Source organism: Anomaloglossus baeobatrachus, chromosome 12 (genome assembly GCF_048569485.1).
Source record: "Anomaloglossus baeobatrachus isolate aAnoBae1 chromosome 12, aAnoBae1.hap1, whole genome shotgun sequence".
NCBI lineage: Eukaryota > Metazoa > Chordata > Amphibia > Anura > Aromobatidae > Anomaloglossus > Anomaloglossus baeobatrachus.
This window is the reverse complement of record NC_134364.1, coordinates 106235365-106253587: the sequence shown is the minus strand read 5'-3', so window position 1 is coordinate 106253587 and position 18223 is coordinate 106235365. Positions and strand designations below refer to the sequence as shown.

At 41.5% G+C, this 18223-nt stretch overlaps 1 protein-coding gene across 1 annotated transcript; it reads right to left on the bottom strand.

The window, feature by feature from the left end:
• Nucleotides 1-12505: 12505 nt before the first annotated feature.
• Nucleotides 12506-13441, bottom strand: LOC142257626 (olfactory receptor 12D1-like). The gene has a single exon (XM_075329763.1). The coding sequence runs from the start codon at nucleotides 13439-13441 to the stop codon at nucleotides 12506-12508; it is 936 nt and encodes a 311-aa protein (XP_075185878.1).
• Between the last annotated feature and the right edge of the window lie 4782 nt (nucleotides 13442-18223).

Sequence of the window (18223 nt, the reverse complement as noted above, 5' to 3'; positions counted from 1 at the left end):
GTGCTTGGCTAACATATGGTTTCTCATGGTGGAGGTGCCCAAGCTGGAAGTATTTATGCCTCTGCTAAGCTTGGTCTGACATATTTCACAAACGTCAACCGTTTGGTCCTAAGGACTCTTGGAAAAAAACTCCCACACAATCGCAGCATGGACCCTTGGACTCTGAGATGGCACAGATGGTGCACGGATCCTTGGACATTGAGATGGTGCATGTGGTGCATGCACCCTTGGACTCTGAGATGCCACAGGTGGTGGTGTCATGTGCACAGTTGATTGACCTCTGGCAGTGGTCGAAACCCTATCCTTTACAGCCTTTTTGCAGACTATGGGCACATGCTCCTCTGAACTGCTGCTCTTGCAATCCATGTCATCTGTCCATGTTGGATCAGTCACCTCATCATCGACCAAGTTGTCTTCAAATTCCTGAAGGTCAACATCTTTGGTAATGGAGGTTTCAGGTTGACCTGAGGGCAACTGTCTCTCATCATCCTCCAACACTTCCACCTGATTGCCAAGCATGTCACGGTCAACAACATGGCTTTCTTCTGCTCTTGGGTGCTCAAAGATTGGTGCATCACTGCACACCAAGGCCTCACCTGCATTGGTGGTGTTGCACGTTGAGAGGCAAGAAAGGTCAAAGGGTCCCGTAAACAGTTCCTCAGAGTAACCTGCTTTGGGGTCATATGTTTCCTTAGAATACTGATGTTCTGAGGAAGGAGGACCAGGCTGAGGATTCGATGGGCCAGCCTCTGAGCTACTCAAGTCTGTCTGTGTGGACCCTTTGGATTTGCTACTAGAGAAGTAAGTGGAGGTATTTTCTGCTAACCAACTCATTACCTGTTCGCACTGTTCAGGGCGCAAGAGTGGTTTCCCACATGGACAAGAAAATTGTGATAGGAAGGCAGAGGTAGATAAAGCAGGAACCTTTTTCTTTGGCTTTGTCAAACTGCTTGGGTGACCACCACCTCATCCTCGGCCCTTACCGGATCTTTTTCCCATTTTTTTGGTTTGATTATTTGAAGGTGAATACTGTAACGTGACCTTTTGTACAGGCAGTGGAACGACACTGATGCAAGGTTGTTAAACTTGTGTTAATAGTTTCCCATGATAGCTGTTTCTGTAAGTCTAAAAAGCGCAAGGTACCTTTATTAGACAAAGTACCACTTGAAGGAGTCGACAAAGATGTTGTGAATGTCTTTCAGCCCTAAAAGAAAACAGGGTTTGACATCACTATTATTTTAGTATTGGTTTTTGACACTCAGACTGTGTTTTAGTAAGAGTAGGGGACTATAAGTTCTGTAAGATATGAAGCCGCCACCACTATGCTAGGTTGCTGCTAGTAAGGTATTGGCCTTCAGGCAGAAGTAGAGCCACTGAAACAGAGTATTAATTAAAATTTGGTAACACTGACATTGTGTGTTAATTGCAGCAGGCCACTATGTAGGTTCTGTAAGATATGAAGCCACCACCAGGATGCTATATATTATGGTATTTGGCTTCAGGCAGAACTACAGGCTGTGACAGCAATTTTATTTATTTATTTATTTTTTTTAAAACTTACACTATTTTTTTTTAGCAGTAGGGTACTATGGGGTTTATGTACACTATGAAGCCAACAGAAGGACGCAACTGTGCTAGCATGATTTGAGATGGTGGCTGACAGGCACTACACCTGAATCCGTTGTTTTGTCAATTTTGGGACCTTTTTTTAGAAAGTTGTAATACCTATTCCTAGTAGAACACACACAAGGGATGTAGCGGTGCTGGGATTGTTGATTATTAGCAGCAGATGTCAGGACAGCTTTAAATCTCTCCCTGCCTGTGAAAAAGCTCTCCCTATATCACACACTGCAGTAACAGACCGTATGCAGCACTAATAAGAGGATTTTTTTTTGCCGATTTAAAACGGGAACGGATCACACCGAAAAAAGATATGCACTGTTACGTGGGGACTGGCAGATCAGCATAAGGTGGTAAATTTCCCAGTCGCGGCCCACCGTGCTCCAGATGCCAAAGGTTAGGCAGAGAATACAGAGCTGGGTGGCTCTGAGATAACCCAGGAGACCTGGGGACTAGTCATGTGTGTAGGGACACGTCAGACCGGATGACAACCGTTAGCGTTTCGGTGCACCTGGCGCTACACTGACAACATGTGCAGGGAACACGTCAGGCCGGGTGGTGACCAGGTAGCATTGACTGGAAGACCGCCGCAAAAGTGCCCTTTCGGCCACGTGTGTAAAGGACACGTGAGACCAAGCAGTCCCCCGATTAGCATTTCTGGTCATCTCTTGACTGGACACTTGTGTGAAGGACACGTCAGGCCAGGTGGTCTCACCGGTAGCATTGACTGGGAAGCAGAAGAGGATAACAGGTGCCACACACCCAGCCCAGGAACTCACTGTAAACGCCACAAAGAACCTGTGATACACTGTCCGTGCGCGTAGGGGGCACAACCGGATAGGTGGCGCAGAAGCCGCAGCTCACTTAACTCCACTGGGCTGCACTAGCAGGACTGGACTGTAGGATAGAAGCACGGCGCCTGACCCTATCGTGCCCAGCACCAGGTTCTTGACATGGCTGGCACCGGACGCCTATCCCTACCTACTGCTTCCAATCCAAAAGGTTATGCTGCAATAAGGCTCTAAACATGGAGGTGTGCTCTGTCTGAGTATATGAGAAGACTGCGCACCTCCATGTTGTCTCCAGCCTCTTTTATAACCTGGGTCCGCCCCAACCCCAAGGTGGACCATAATGACACCTCCAGGGTCCAATAGCGGAGTGCAACATCATCAGCGACATCACCAGCGGCCTATCTGGAACCGCCACGTCACTGATGACCTCATGGCTGCCACGCCCCAAACACGTCACCAGTCATCATCTGACCACCAATGGTGAGGTGCCGTGTCATAGGGGTGGGCCTCTGAGAGCCAGTCTGGAGCGGCCACATCATCAGGACACCTGATGTGTGTCGGCCTATCAGAGCCTGCCACCTCACGGACATGCCCAGTGAGGTCCTTACTGGACCTAGCCTCTGATGCACTAAGTGCCTGAGCATGCTCAGTAGCCTGAACAACAGTCTCAGAAATCAGACTATCTGCCCGAGCATGCTCAGTAGGCACAACACAGGACTTAGACACGGCACGATGTCCAAGTACCTGTGCAAAGAGGCTTTTCACACTAAGTGTAGGAGCATGCTCAGTAGCCTGAACTGAGGACTCAGCCTCAGGAATGGACCAGTCAGGCTGTGCACACTCACTAGGCGAAACACTGGACTTTGGCTCTGGCTGGAGTAAATCGGCACGCACATGCGCACTAGCCGTATCTCCACACTTAGACATGGAGGAGGAAGCAACCAGCTAGATGACCCGAGGCACGGCCAAAAATGGCGGCCGGCGCCTGGGCGCAACTGGAACCACAGCAGGCTACTTGTGGCTATGGCGATGCCGATTTGTAACATGCACTACCACTGACACTATAGCTATTTCTGCGATTTCTTCACCTGCTAGTAAATAATGCACACTATCTTCAGCCCTTAAAAGGACTATTTTGGATTTTGCAAAAGGAACGCTATATCAAACAATGCACTGCACTGTCCCTATACCTGGTTCTACGATTTACACAGCCGCTAGCAGCTAATGCTAAATATCTTCGGCCCTTAGAAGGACTATTATTAGCTGGCTGTAGAAACGCTCTCCCGCACACAGTACAGTCTATCTACACCACCAGCTCAGGAATGAATGCGTGAACAAAATGGCGGCAGCCTTATAGAGCCCCTATGACGCTGTGTGACCAAGCCAATCACAGTAACATCACAACAAAAATGGCTGCGGCATTACTGTGAGGGCAAGCAACATCAGATGTGTTCACTGGCTGGAAAAAGGCACCAGGAAGTCAAAAATGAAAATTAAAGTATCGGAGCGAATACCATATTAGCCGTCGGATAGCAAATACCTCGAATACCCCATTACCGAATAGTGGCAAATACATTCGCTCATCCCTTAAAACTACATCTGTGGGGTGCTAACATAGCAAAACATAACAGTCCAAACCTGAATAGATGCCTGAAGACTGGACTAGAGAGAGGTTGCGTGGTTTGGCAGGAGTGGGCCAAATCAAAAGTATATTTTTTTAACTCTTTTGCTCTCTTTTAAAATTATTAATAAAAATGAGCAAACTTCCCAAGGTTCGATACGGTTCATGTTCGCCGATTTCACCTGTGTTCACCGAACAGTTCGACAAACATATCCAAACACCATTAAATTCAATGGAAGGCAAAAATAAAGGCTTAGACAATACATTCAGGGAGGCCCAAAAAGCTCAAACCATTTTACAGTTTAACCATACTGTTGTAGCATAGCCATTAGCTTTATTGACTAATAACTTAAAAAATATTTAGGTGGATGAGTGACAGGTGTAGGCCTGGTGTTCTGAGACCCCTGCCACTACAGACAACACTTGCAGTCTCTACATTTCCAAAAATTAGGGAAAGACACCAGGAAAAGTGGTATCAATTGCTCCAGAGTACAAATAGTATATTGGCCCAGCATGACTACATGGAACAGGTACTTGAACAAGGCCTGGCCCAGCATTTCTAACTTAAACACTGATCAGTAACAGGTGGATGAGTGACAAGTGTAGGTCTGATGCTCTGAGACCCTGGTCACTACAGACAATAAACAACTTTGAGACCCAACGTAGAGTCTACACATTTCAAAAAATTGGGGCCAGATACCAGGAAAATTGGCATAAATTGCCCCAGAGTACAAATAGTATAATGGTGCAGCAGGGATGCCTGGGACAATGTCTGGAATAAGGCCTGGCCCAGCATTTCTAGCTTAAACATTGATTACTAACAGGTGAATGACAGACAGGTGTAGGCCTCGTGTTCTGAGGCCCCTGCCACTACCGACAACACACAACTTGGAGACTCAACTTGGAGTCTTCCAATGGAGTCGCCAATGTCTTCTCCTTTTTATATGAAGAGGGTATGAGACTTAGGCAGCCAATGACACAAGCCCATCTATCTGAACGTTGTGAATGTTTTCTGCACTCTGATTGACTGCCGGAACATCCACACAGAAAGTTAAGAAGGAAAAAAACAGTCTGCCGCTCCTCTGACCTCTCCCCATCCCCTCCCCATATCAAGCACACCCCCCACTCATCATAAAGCACTACTATGGTAGTCAAAGTGATAATATGGTAGAAGAAAAGCATTAGTGCAACCGTAAACAGTTACCAATCAAACCGATTTTTATCGATTTTTGAGAAAAGTGTTTGCAAATCCGATCCCGACCTGAACGAGCCATGGCTTTTTCTGAATTTGAAATTGGCAAACCTTTTCCAAACGGGTTTGCTCATCTCTAATTATTAAACCTCTTACAACCCAGTAAAATGTCTACTGGCTTCTTGCCATTTTGCTGGATTTTTGAGAAGCTAATGGCAAAAAATCTACAAATATTGGGAACTTTTTATGGAATTTTTTTAGAATTGAATTATGCAATCCAATCATAGGCGAATTCAGAGTGTCATGCCCATCTTTTCAGGGCAATTTAAGGCTTTGGAGAATTTTCAATTTCTATAAAATTAATTAATTCTAAATATTTCGCTAATTCAAGCACAAAACGCATTTTAGGGATTTATTTTTTAGCTCTACTGTTTAAATTTCTACTTCTATTTCTTGATCCCCAACTAGGTTACTGGTATTTTCCTTCATTGATTTATTTTGCACAAAAATTATATTTGGTGTTAAAGGGAACTTATCATTAGATTCATGCTGCTTGAACAACGGACAGCATAAATCAGAGTCGGGCTGTGTGGTTGCAGCCGTGTATGTTTTAATCTGAAATGCTACAGCAATTAGGATAAACACAATTTAGAAACCTGAGGATCATAGGGAGACACCAGAGTAGTATGACATATCCAGTTGATTGTTGATCCAGTCTCTCATTACATATTCATATGGACTTGTCCGGTCTCTCCCTATGGGCTCTTTCCAACTTTCAAACTATCTTCATGAAGCCATGCTGTTACGCATGCTGCTCATACTTCAGCAGCATCAATCTAGTGACAGAAATGATAGATAACATACAGTCATAGCCGAAAGTGTTGGCACCCTTGAAATTGTCCTAGAAAATTAAGTATTTCTCTAAGAAATATATTGCCATTACAAATGTTTTTTCGTACGTTTATTTCTTTTTAGTGTTCAGGGATAACACAAAAAAACAGCAAAAAAGGCAAACTAGTCCTAATTTTACATGAAACCTTCAGAATGGGTCAGACAACATTGTTTGCACCTTTCCAAAATTGTGAGTAAACAATTTTGTTTTAAGCATTTGTTCTAACTCACATGTGGTAATAGGTGTGGGGAATATGAAAATCACAGTTGAAACTGGATAAAAAGGGGAGAAGTTAACTCAGTCGTTAACATTATGTGCCACACTAAGGATGGAGAACAGGAAGAGGAGAAGAGAGCTGTCTAAGGACTTGAGAATCAAAATTATTTAAAAATATCAACAATTTTAAGGTAACAAGTCTATCTTCAGAGATCTGGATGTTCCTTTGTCCATGGTGCACAGCACCGTGGACAAATGTGATTACAACTCATGGCATTGTAGCCAATCTCCCTGGATGTGGACAGCAGAGAAAAATGATGAAAGGTTGAAATGCAGGATAGTCTGTATGGTGGATAAGCCACCCCAATCAAGTTCCAAAGAAATTTAAGCTGTCCTGCTGGCTAATGGTGCATCAGTGTCAGTGCAAACTATCCGTTAACGTTTGAATTAAATGAAATACTATGGCAGGAGACCCAGAAACCCAGTAAGACCCCACTGCTGACACATAGATATAAAAAAGCTAGACTGCAGTAAGCCAAAATCCTACTGGGAAAGTGTCTTGTGGATAAATGAGACCAAGATGGAACTCTTTGTTAAAGCATATCATTCTACTGCTTATCAAAAATGTAATAAGGTCTACAAAGAAAAGAACAGTACCTTCAGTCAAATATGGTGGAGGCTCAAAGATGTTTTGGGGTTGATTTGCTGCCTCCAGCACTAGGGGAAACCTGAAGATTACCAAATGATTTTAGGCTGCAATGTAGTACCCAGTTTCAGAAACCTTGGTTTGGGTTCTCGGTAATTGGTCTCTCAGCAGAACAATGACAGCAAACATACTTCAAGAAGCATCAATAAATAGATGGAAACAAAATCTAAAGAGTTCTCAAGTGGCCAGCAATTAGTCCAGATCTAAAACCTATTCAATTCCTGTGAAGAGATCTTAAAAGTGCTGATGGGAGATGGCACCTTCAAATATGAGAGACCTGGAGCAGTTTGCAAAAGAAGAGTCCAAAATTCCAGATTAGAAAAGGAAGAAGCTTGTTGATGGTTATAGGAAGCGATTAACTGCAGTTATTTATTCCAAAGGGTGTGCAACAAAATTTTAAGTTGAGGGGGACAACAATTTTGTGCGGACCATTTTTGGGGCTTTGTAAGGCCACATCTGGAATACGGGATCCAGTTTTGGGCTCCACATTTTAAAAAGGACATTCAGAAGTTAGAGTCAGTTCAAAGGCAGCAACTAGACTATTACAAGGAATGGAAGGCCTCCCATATGATGACAGGTTGAAAAAGTTAGATATGTTTAGCTTAGAAAAAAGACGTCTCAGAGGAGATCTCATTTATATGTATAAATACATGTGTGGTCAATATAAAGGACTGGCACATGACTTATTTCTTCCAAAGACAGTACTAAGGACTAGGGGGCACTCACTGCGAGTGGAAGAAAAGCGATTCCGGCAGCTAAATAGGAAAGGGTTCTTTACAGTTAGAGCAGTCAGACTGTGGAATGCCCACCCACAAGAGGTAGTAATGGCAGATACTATAACAGCTTTTATATCAGGGCTGGATGATTTCCTCAGTACACACAACATTGTTGGTTATAAGTGACTTAGTGACCAAAGGTAGAACTGGTGGAGGAAGGTTGAACTAGATAGACCTAGGTCTTTTTTCAACCTAAGTAACTATGTAACTATGTAACTATGTGTGAAATTATGTCCAATTTGCCTTTTTTTTACGTAGATTTTTTTGTGTTGTTCCAATACACACAAAGGAAATAAACATGTACACGACAAAACATGTGTAATTACAATAATTTTCTGGGAGAAATACTTCATTTTCTGAAACAATTTCAAGGGTGCCAACACTTTCGGGCATGAATGTAACTATAAGTCTCATAGTGATGACACCATCATGACCTCATTGGTGTTATTCAATGATCTTCTAAATGCCATAAAACTGACCATGCTTGAGGAGGTCTATGAATGTCTAATGCTTTGTATTAATGTTCGTTAACTATAGCAAACTGGCCTTTATGAGTGTATAGCCCCAATTCATAACGAATGCGACTGAAAGTGCAACTCACAGTTTATAATTGAATCAGTTGAGTATATTGAACTTATGTCCTTCTGTCTAGGCTGGGGCTAACCGGTGATTATGGCCACCTGACTGGTTGTGTGATCAAAGATCACTATGTCGCTGTTGTGTGACAGCGTAATGGAGGTGAATGCGGTCTTATTGCAATCCCCTATAGAGCCACAACAAGCAAGATTGTTGAAAATTGCTTGTCAAAGTCATGGAACCATTGGGGCAACAATAAGTTCCCATTCACTTAGATTGTGCTGAAATCTTTGGCTGTATGACCTGTGTTATGTGTAAAATTGCCAGCTGGCAAGTAGCCCTAAGGTTATACTTATTTGTGTTTTGTAGGGTACTAGCATTGTTCAAGTGAATTTGTGTAGTACTGTATTGAGAAAGCCAGCCTGGACATTGCTTGGAATAAGTGAATTTGCTCCTGAGGCTATGTGCCCATGGGGACAGTGTTCTGCGGTTATATCTGCAGGACATTCCGCAGGTGCTCCCAGAAAACTGCAGCAAAACTTCTGTCTGTTTCCATGCTGCGGATGTATTGCAGAATGTCCTGCGGATATGGTGCGGGCATTCTGCATTGAAGCTACAGTACCATGGCTTCGGCACTGCATCCTCAATGCAGAACAAGTGCTGCAGTGTTCGGGGCGTTCATATTACTTACCTCCATCACGCAGCACCTTGCTTTCCAGCGGCCGAGTCACTCTGTCAGCGTCTGGTGCACTGTGCTGGAGAAGGTGGGCGGGCCTGCACTAGATCCGGCTGTCACATGACTGGAGCTTGTGCAGGCCCCGCCCACCTCTTCCTTCCTGTACCTGGATCGACCGCGCTCCTGTGCACCGGACGGAGAAAGTGACATCGTTGTCTTCTATCAAGGCAGGTAAGTATGGGACCCTGCGGAGAAGTCCGCAGGAATAATTCCCATGCTGCTGATTTTTCCGCAGGGAAATCCACATTATTTCCGCTGCGGAAAAAAACACAGCGTGGGCACAGCAGTTCCCAAATGCCATATAAATGGCTGGGGAGTAGCTGTGCTGCAGATTTTTGAAAAATCCGCGGAATTTTCGTGAAAAAAACGCGGCAAATTCTGCGCATTTTCTGCAGTGTGGGCACATAGCCTTAATTTCTTAACTATATTGATTATAGGTATAATAGATGCAAAACAAGTTGGTGGGAAATTGAACAGAAATGCTTGGCCATTCTAAGAGAGTGCTGAGCACCTCAATACAATATTTGAACAACATAGAAATTATGGCAAATTAAGTAATGGAATTTTACACTGAAGTTAACATTTTTGTTAGGGCTAAGCATTCCATTTTTTTCAATTGTGTGTCGTAATCCACCATATGTTTCCAGAGATATGGTCCTTTTTTATTAACTGCTAATTTTTAAATTCTTTACTAACAGGGTGTGGCTCCTCTGGGGTGTGTCCTTAGATTACTCTGCAATATTACACTGTAACCAAAGCCTCTTGGTAAAGACCGTATAATTACCATATTGGATGCACTAAATAAATAAGCCGATATCACTGGAAAAATATGGCAAATTTAAAAAAATAAATACTCAGGAGACCATCAGTATTAAAATAAGAGCAAAAGCTGGCCTAGTGCCAGGTCCTCTTTAGAGGAATATTATAGATGTATATATATATATATATATATATAAATATATATATATATATGTTATATTATAGATGATTGCAGACAGACTATAAACAGCGCTTAGAAGTTTTATTAGCAAACGTTTTTAAAGGGTTGCTCAAAAAAAACTTTTTGGGGGGCTCTTACACTTGGGACCCCATCCATTTGAACATTGGTGTTTTAGAACCCCAAGGACAAAGCTGATTGGATTGTAGGTGCAAATGAGTGGCCTCTTTTATGGGACTAGCAGAATGTTGTACTCGGCAGTCCCATAAAAAAAGAAACAGATGATTAAGGACTCTTTTTTCTTTTCATTTTTAGTCCGAAACGCGTTAAGGTCACCTGAATGTTTTCCATACTACTGTTTCAGCATGATAAATATTTTTAACTTGTAAAAATAAAGGATTTTTTTATATATATATCCGTTCTGAATACTGGTGCTGGGTCCACACCTTTGCCTTCCTTCACTCCTGCTTTGCTGGCTGGGACTGGCCAGCACCACCTAGATGCTGAAGTTTTGGATGACAGGTGAACTGAATTTTTCTTCTTTTTCCTCACACCTTTAATTAACCATTATTATTTATCACGGGTTGCTAGGGGAAACAAAGGGAAGCCTATACAGGCCCTAGGGCTCACCCTAACACACGGAGGTACCCTTAAAGGTAGGGAGGTCCAGGCCTCCAACATTGCCCCTATCTCCTGTCCTTGTCCCTGATAAGACCCCTCCTCCAGATAGGAAGGGGCAAGAACAAAATCCAACCACACCACCAACAAATAAAGACAAACCGGGGTAACAACTACAACAACCAATAGTACACACGGCAACCACACATAAGGAGCCACTAAAAGTGCACAAGGGGAAAAAACAGAAAAGGGGGACAGACAACCGACTACAGGGTCACAATCTCACCATTCAACACACGTAGAAGTGCTGCAGCAAGCACAAATGCTGCAGCCAACAATGCAAGTCACCGAGAGAGGATAAACCAGCTCCTTTTTCCTCCTGGCCAAGCCTCCAAATGATGAAAATGACCGGCCCTATCTGGTGGAAGTTGAAGGTATTTATAGGACCTGGGGGTCGTCTCAACCGTAATCACCTGAGTAGGAGTCTGGAGCTGCTGGAAGGAAAACTGACATTAACCCTCTCCTCCTCAAAGTAAAGGGAATCCATTTAATAAACAGAGTCCCACAAGATAAAGTGAGACTCAGACTCAAACATTGTTACTAAAACCTGCAACAGAGGAAAGTCACTCTCATGCATTTTCAAACATTATTTACAGGTGGCAAGCTCTCTAGTCAATGAATTGTCAAGAGAAAGGGAATGAATATTAATCAACCATAAAACTGGAATATTACTTGTTTTAAAAAGTTCTATCCAGCTCTGCCCATCAAGGAAATGTGCAAATCAAAAAAGTCCATGGAGCCTCTGTTAGGAGTCTCGACACAGAAACTAGCCAGATATCTCTCCAGGAAGGACCTAGCCAAGGAGTGGCTCTTTTTAGGAAACCACCATAACCACCATATGAAGTGGTCCTTTTAGTCAATATCCAACTCTTTGACAAGTTTAAAGATATGACAAGGGAAATACCAAGGACAGGCATCCATCCACAGACAGTTGTTTCAGGGTATTGCCCCTCATCAGTGTGGAGTAGGATTCTGGCCAGGTGGGAGCAATGCCTAGTAGACCAACAATACAAAACAATCACTCTTGTTGCGCCTACGATTTCACTGTATTGAGCGCCCTCGTTGGCTGCCGGCAGTGTTTTCTCTGGCTGATCTCCCCGAGATCAGTGACTGTTTTGCATCAAGGAAAGTGGAATAACCATTTAGTTTTTGAAAGCAGAACTTTAAAAAAAGGAAAGAAGGCCTGTAATATGTTGTGCTCTACTCACAAGAGTCTCATGTTTTATTTTGCTTGCTTAGACTTGACTTGATTAGTCAATTTATTCCCTCAATAAATACAGAATTTCACTATTTAAAAAAAAAAAAAATACAACATGAAAAAAATGTCAAGAGCTACTGATATTAATGGGATGTTCTAGCTGTACAACCCCTTTGGAAATAATAGGCAACCTACAAAAAAATTAATTGATCACTCCAAAACGTTTGAACTGAGCCTGAAATGTCCCACACCCTGATATCTCCGAAGAGAGAGCCTCTGTTTGCAGCATCTTTCCCCTCTGGATAATAGAGTAGAGTCTTGAGTGGGAGACTCCGTGATTTATGGTCCATAGGCTCAAATAAACCATATATTCACAGGGGTTGTATCGATTGAAGAACCTCTTTAATGCTTGCTATATTTTGTTTGATGATGAGGTAGTTAAAAACAGAACTTTACAATTCTGAAAAGCCTGAAAGTATAGGATCATGTAGAAAATTCTCCAGTTACAGCTCAATATGGCACATTGATGGCTTACCCATCTACTTTGAAAATAATATGAAGCTATTCTAAAAATGCAATGACCTTTGTATAAGTTTTCTTACTGCTTTCTTAACTTCTTTATTTCTTAATGTGTAAATGATCGGGTTCAATGTCGGAGTAAAAACTGTAAACAATATGGCGGCAATCCTGTCTTTTTCCAGTGAATTCTCGGAAGAAGGTCCAAGGTAAGTGCACATTGTTGTCCCATAAAACAAGATGACAATGGTCAAGTGTGAAGAACATGTCGAGAATATCTTGGACCTTCCTTTGGACGTTTTTATCTTTAGAATGTGAATAATGATATAAATATAGGAGAGAATGGTCAAAGAAAAAGTGCCTGTGCTCAGAAATCCACTAACCGTGGCCAAGGTGACCTCGTTCACATTGATGTCTTTACATGCCAACTTTATTACAGGTTTCACATCACAGAAAAAATGTTTAATTCTTTTAATATTACAAAATGGTAGCTGGGATGTCATAATAGCATGAATTAATGAAGTCGTAGCACCTGTTACAAAAGATGTTAACACCAACAAGATACAAGTAGACCTCCCCATAATGCTTACATATCGTAGTGGGTGGCAAATCGCAACATATCGGTCATAACCCATGGAAGCCAGGAGGACACCTTCTGTGCATCCCAAAAAATGGAAGAAATACATTTGGGTGATACAGCCTTTGACTGAAATGTTGTTCTCCATGAGAAACCCAAACATCATCTTTGGAACGGTCACTGAAGAAAATAGCAAATCCAAAAAGGAAAGGTTGCCAAGCAGGAAATACATTGGTGACTGTAGAGTAGGATCCTTGATTGCTAATAAAACTATGGTTAGATTGCCAAAAATGTCCAAAAGGTAGAAAAAGAAGACAAAGGCAAAGAGGAATTTCTGGAGCCATGGCTGGTTGGTGATTCCCATAAGGATGAATTCATTTAGTATATATGTTTCATTATATACTTCCATGTTCTTATAAAAGATTACACTGGTTATAGAAGAATAAAATCGATTCTTAAATGAAAAGTATAAGAAAAAACACTAGGAAAACGAATTTGTCGTGGTAGATGAGGGTCTGAAAGGGGCAATAATCAGACTTCAATCACTTGTGCTATCTCAGCAGGTCCTACAGTAGGCATAACACATCTTATTGTTTTCTCTTGGATCTTTAATTTTGATCATTTGTATATGATCCAGGATACACAGATTTTCAGAGTTAATTGTTTATTAGATTTATCAGATATTTCATTAGTGCCACTTTTTAAACCAGGGTTCCGAATTCCCTCATTTTCTCTATACAGTCATGGCAAAATAAATGTAAATGGCTAACATGAACTCTGATTGTGGTTCAGAGCGGACTAGTTTGTCTACAAGCAATAGAAAGCTAGTCAGAGTTCTTTGGTTTTTTTTAGATGATTACTTGACCAATATATCACTTGAAGGTTTGGGTATCCTGTGGAACCTGTAGATCAGTACTTTAGGTTCTCTAGGAATTAATGAAAACTATTATGGAGTTTTTTTCGATGGTTCACCCTTTATAGCCTAAGGAAATGGTGTACCAATTTGCACTGTCGGCATTATACCAACCAGAAAAGTGAAAACTGGAACTATCCCATATTTATCATCATTATCAATGGACAGGTCTTCATACATATTGATAAGCTGGAAACTAACATAATGTTGCTTTACCAGTCAATCTAGTTCAAGAAGGTATCCTCTGTCAAAGTCAATGTCAACAGACTTAAAATTGACCTTTATTATCAACTAGCTGTAGTACCCGGGCGTTGCCAGGGATAGTAACTGTCTCTCTGTCTCTCTCCCAGTCTCTGTGTGTCTGTCTCTGTCTCTCTCTTTCTGTCTGTCTCTTTCTGTCTCTGTCTGTCTGTTTCTGTCTGTCTCTGTCTGTCTATAAGGAATAATGTTTGGAACACCATTCTATGTCTGAACTGGGTGCAAAAACCTAAAAAAACATCACTATGGGGAGATAAGGTATGCAACACCAGTGACTATGTAAGGGGAATACATGTAATAGCAGAAACTGCTGTGTGAATACTGACTTGAAAAATCCAATAGCTATATGTAAGAGTGAAAATGTGAAAAATGGAATCTGCATTACTGCCATGAACATATGAATCAAGAGAAATTTAGCTACTGAATTGATCAATGCAACAGAGCCCCAACACTACGCCAAAGTATTTCTCTACGTTGGGGTCCCTAGCTTGTGTGTGTCCTCTCATGCAGTTAAAAAACTTACCGTGTATGGGAAGCTGAGACCCAGGCTATTTATGCGTATGATATGGATTGGCAATAGGTGTGGTTGGGGAGGGTTCACGAACGAAAGACTACTAACAATAAGGAATCATGTTTGGAACACCATTCTAAGTCTGAACATATGTTCATGGCAGTAATGCAGATTCCATTTTTCACATTTTCACTCTTACATATAGCTATTGGATTTTTCAAGTCAGTATTCACACAGCAGTTTCTGCTATTTCATGTATTCCCCTTACATAGTCACTGGTGTGCATACCTTATCTCCCCATAGTGATGTTTTTTTAGGTTTTTGCACCCAGTTCAGACTTAGAATGGTGTTCCAAACATTATTCCTTATTGTTAGTAGTTTTTCGTTTGTGAACCCTCCCCAACCACACCTATTGCCAATCCATATCATACGCATAAATAGCCTGGGTCTCAGCTTCACATACACGGTAGGTTTTTTAACTGCATGAGAGGACACACACAAGCTTGGGACCCCAACGTAGAGAAATACTTTGGCGTAGTGTTGGGGCTCTATTGCATTGATCAATTCAGTAGCTAAATTTCTCTTGATTCATATGTTCATGGCAGTAATGCAGATTCCATTTTTCACATTTCATTCTTACATATAGCTATTGGATTTTTCAAGTCAGTATTCACACAGCAATTTATGCTATTTCATGTATTCCCCTTACATAGTCACTGGTGTGCATACCTTATCTCCCCATTGTCTCTGTCTGTCTATCTCTGTCTGTCTGTCTGTCTCTGTCTCTTTCCCCATCTGTCTTTGTCCATCTGTTTATCTGTCTCTTTCCCCGTCTGTCTCTTTCCACGTCTGTCTCTTTACCCGTCTGTCTCTTTCCACGTCTGTCTCTTTACCCGTCTGTCTCTTTCCCTGTCTGTCTCTTTCTGTTTCTCTCTAGCCGTCTCCTCACTGACATCTTATTACCTCACACATAAGTTTCTTATACTAATAATGACCTTTGTTCCCATAGCAACCAATCACAGCTATTATTAATAATCTTTAGCTCGCAGCTCCATTGACTTTAATGGAGGCAGGATTTTTGGAGAGTAACTGTAAAGTGCAGGATTAAATTTTCCTAGTCTATGACGTTCCTTGAGTCACAAGGGGTGTCTGTGGAAAATTTTGTGATTGTAAATGCGACGGTGCGGATTCCTTTAGTGGACATACACTCACACACACACACACACACATATACACTCAGCTTTATATAATAGATTAACAAAGGTTGTTGTTTTTTTTTTGTTTGTTTTTTAAATAATTCATAAATTAGAACTACTGACAGAAATGAAAAGAACATTGACTATCTCATGAAAATGGCAGTCGACAAGGGGTGAGATATGTTAGGCAGCAATTAAACATTTAGATCTTGAAAATGGGCAACTTGAGAGCTGGCCATGCGCATTAGATGGCTGTTTACCGAACGATCCTATGGCCGATCATATGGCTGGTAGTAATCTCCGTAAACAATCCCATGCACATGAGCGCTTGCTTGGCTGATCGCTCCGATGTTCTCTATGAGAATGTCAACAACTAACATGAATCTGAAGGAGAACAATGCGACCAGCAGTGAAAAATTGGACAAGTCCAATTATCCGATAAGCCATCAGTCGACCGACGCCACCACACACATTAGACCATTTGTCTAGCCCATCATTGTCAGAGGGTTGAGCTCAGTCTAATCTGTATGGGGGCCTTAAGAAACTCCTGGTACTATCATTAAGACCTTTGTGGGTGATAAAGGCTGTTTTGGAAAGAAAATAGGTATTTAACAATATATGGGAAAAAAACTCATTGTTCTGGCTGCTGAGGGTTGGTAGGCCAATACGTTTGTACATTGTGAAGACTACTAAAGCTTTCGAGAGGCAGAAGCAAAATATTGTTGGTCTACTGTATTTTAAATTATATAGTGTCCCATTCAACTTATGTAACTAACTAATGCTGCATTTTCTAAACTAAAATATGGAATTTTTGGTTAAGGGAACATTATTGCTATCTTACCTGAGAAATTACATTGAAAATGCAAGTAATCTGATGAATGTGAAACATACACCAAAATTATAAACATGTATTCAATGTAAAGGTTTAGCTACAAGGATCAAGTTGTAATGATCACAAGGTGAAATGATCTTCTTGTTTTTCAGGTTTTGTTAACGACTGAAATATATAGGTCTTTGCATATTCCTCTGAGATATTAGTAATTATTATTTTTTTTTTTAATAGGGAATTTAATATCTGGGGATTTTCCTATATTTTATGATCATAATAAAATATAAAAAGAAGAAATATTTGTGAATCTATCATGAATAGAGCTGGGCGGACCCGGACTGTAAAAGTCTGGATCCGCGAGTTTTCAAAGTTTCCCGAGCCCAGGATTCTGGCTGTTTGATCCTGATCCGGCACTTGAGAAGTAAAAAAAGAAATAAAGGAAAAATAAAGAAAATGAGAATGAAGCGAGCGCATTATACTTACCGAGGCTTTGTTGCATCTGTAAACTGATCTCGCACAGCTGTATGCTGCTCCTGCAGCCTCCTCTCATCATTGCTCGTCCATATGCACTCAGCACTACTTTCCCTGCTCACTGGACGGCCTGGTCTTTGTGATTGATTGCAGTCAGACATGCCCCCAGCCTGTGTGATCGTGTCTGACTGCAATCAGTCATCGCTTATGTTGGCTCATTCATCTCTAAATGGAGCACACAGCGACTGGTCATCCTCTATGGCCGCTCGCTGTGACAGATATGTAGCACAGCTGGAATCATAGTGGGGCCAACTGTGGATTACATCGGACCTGCAGGGGTGTGTTGGGGTTAATAAAGTGGTAAAAGAGAGTGGTTTTTGTAATTTATTCCAAATAAAAGATTTTTTTTGGTGTCTGTGTTTATTTACTTTCCCTTACAAATTAGTGATAGGGTTTGATAGATGCTGCCATTACTAATCCAGGACTTAGATATGGCCAGACTTCACATGTGGCCTCTGGGAACACTTATTTCCCTAGCGAAATGTATGTTGGCAGGTGCTAGGGGAGCCTCTCTCCTATGGGACATCAACACTGGTCACTATAGACGCATTTGGCACTTTACTGGGTATGTATTATAATACATGTATGGCAATTGATTGCTTGCAACTAATGTTCACCAGGCATTCTTGTAATATAGGCATCCATTTTCTAGTGACTGCTTGTGACTTCTCTTGCATTGGGCACTTTATAGGGGGATTATAAAAAGGACATAGGATACAAATTTCATATTGGTTACCCCTCTTATATATAGGTACCCCTTTTTGAAACAAGCTTTATCTGCATGTCACATGATATGTTTGCCTGGTGGTATATATATATATATATATATATATATATATATATATACAGTATATACTAGCTGTAGTATCCGGACTTTGCCCGGGATAGCATCTGTCTCTCGGTCTCCGATGTCTGTCTCTGTGTCTGTCTATTTGTATCAGTTCTCTGTCTGT

Bases quoted from the DNA above. Each gene is read 5' to 3' on its own strand.
- LOC142257626 (XM_075329763.1), bottom strand. From the start codon at position 13,441: ATGGAAGTATATAATGAAACATATATACTAAATGAATTCATCCTTATG.